This window comes from Penaeus chinensis, chromosome 16, assembly GCF_019202785.1.
Source record: "Penaeus chinensis breed Huanghai No. 1 chromosome 16, ASM1920278v2, whole genome shotgun sequence".
Classification (NCBI taxonomy): Eukaryota; Metazoa; Arthropoda; class Malacostraca; order Decapoda; family Penaeidae; genus Penaeus; species Penaeus chinensis.
In genome coordinates, this window is record NC_061834.1 from 28,166,036 (window position 1) to 28,168,028 (window position 1,993).

The window sequence follows — 1,993 nt, forward strand, 5'->3', positions numbered from 1 at the left end:
TCTTTTAGTCAGTCAGTCAATATTTTAATCAGTCAGTCAGTCAATCAGTTTTTTAATCAGTCGGTCAGTCTTTTAGTCAGTCAGTCAATCAGTTTTTTAATCAGTCGGTCAGTCTTTTAGTCAGTCAGTCAATCGGTCTTTTAGTCAGTGGGTCAGTCTTTTAGTCAGTCAGTCAATCAGTCTTTTAGTCAGTCGGTCAGTCTTTTAGTCAGTCAGTCAATCAGTCTTTTAGTCAGTCGGTCAGTCTTTTAGTCAGTCAGTCAATCAGTCTTTTAGTCAGTCGGTCAGTCTTTTAGTCAGTCAGTCAATCAGTCTTTTAGTCAGTCGGTCAGTCTTTTAGTCAGTCAGTCAATCAGTCTTTTAGTCAGTGGGTCAGTCTTTTAGTCAGTCGGTCAGTCTTTTAGTCAGTCAGTCAATCAGTCTTTTAGTCAGTGGGTCAGTCTTTTAGTCACTCAGTCGGTCAGTCTTTTAGTCAGTCGGTCAGTCTTTTAGTCAGTCAGTCAATCAGTCTTTTAGTCAGTCGGTCAGTCTTTTAGTCAGTCAGTCAATCGGTCTTTTAGTCAGTCGGTCAGCCTTTTAGTCTTTTAGTCAGTCAGTCTTCTACAGTCAGTCATGTAGAACTAAGTTATGTATAATTAAGTTATTGTGTATAATCATGTTAGATTGTATAATGTCACAATATGTATAATCATGTTATTTTATGTATAACCAAATTACATCATTCATAATCATGTTATAATGTATAATCACGTTATATTGTCTTTACAACGACTAACCCACCTCACCTCTCACCCCCCTCTCCCCCCTCCCCCCTCCCCTCCCCCAGTCCTGTTACCGCGGCGTGACCAGCCAGCAGAACATCATGGAGCCCTCCCCGCCTGCGCCTCCGTCAGGTCATCCCGGGTCAGCGCCCTCGCCCTCCGTCAACAGGTCACCCGTCCCCCTCCGGCCGCCGCTTGTCTCGGTGTCGGACATTGAACAGCGTCTCGTGTTCACCAAGTTCACGCAGGTAGGAGAGAAGGGATGGGTTGAGGGGGGGGGGGTGTGGGGGGGAGGATTAAAGAGTTATTGTTGTTATTATTATATATTATTATTATTGTTGTCGTTGTTATTATTATTATATTATTTTTATTGTTGTCGTTGTTATTATCATCAATAGCATTTTCATTATTTTTTGTTATTATAATCATTATCATTGTTACAGCTTGTTATTATCATCATAATCATCATTTTGATCACTATTATCGATATCAATATTTAATGATTTACATTTTTAGAGATAATTAGCAGACATTCTTATTCATTAGATTTGTTTCGCTCATTCATATAATAAGGTTTGGATAATATCGAAAAAAGACATTTTACTGATATTAAATGAAAATATTATTTTAATCACTTTATGCTAAGCTACCGTAGGTCACTGACACTGAATTCACACCTTCGTTTTTATTATTATTATCATTATTATTATGATTATGATTATTATTTGTTATTATAATTTATATTCATCTCTATGTAATCAGAATTGTGATGCTTATTATAGTTTTAACTTTTGATAACCGACACAACCAGCGTTCCTGTTATCTTTAAATGTCCTGCAATCACGTTTATATGAAAAAAATACTTACTTTTTCCGAGTTTGTAAAAAAAATCTAAACATTTGCGTTTGTGGAAGACTATGATATTTCTGTTTTTTTCCCCCTTTTTTTTTTTTTTTTTTAATTTGTATTTCCCCTTAAATATAGAAAATGATTTATTTTATTTATAGCGGTTTGATGCCGTTGTTTAGCAGACTGATGGATGGATGATCGGAGCATTGACGGAAAAAAAGACATATTTAAGAATAACGAACAGGTAAAATATAAAAAAAACAGGAAAAAAAAAAAATACAGAATAACGGCGGAAACAAAAAAAAAAAAAAAAAAAAAAAACATTGATAATAATAACTTAATATATTAAACACATAAACAATTCAAGTAAAATTATAACATAA

General features: G+C 34.9%; 1 protein-coding gene across 1 annotated transcript in view; it reads left to right on the forward strand.

The window, feature by feature from the left end:
* The window catches only part of LOC125033282, a 15,547-nt gene extending 13,758 nt beyond the window's left edge, over window positions 1-1,789 (forward strand). Inside the window, exons 8-9 of the mRNA XM_047624665.1 lie at window positions 827-1,009; window positions 1,769-1,789. Of these exons, the coding sequence (XP_047480621.1) occupies window positions 827-1,009; window positions 1,769-1,789 (204 nt within the window). The remainder of the gene's footprint in view (window positions 1-826; window positions 1,010-1,768) is intronic.
* The last annotated feature ends 204 nt before the right edge of the window (window positions 1,790-1,993 follow it).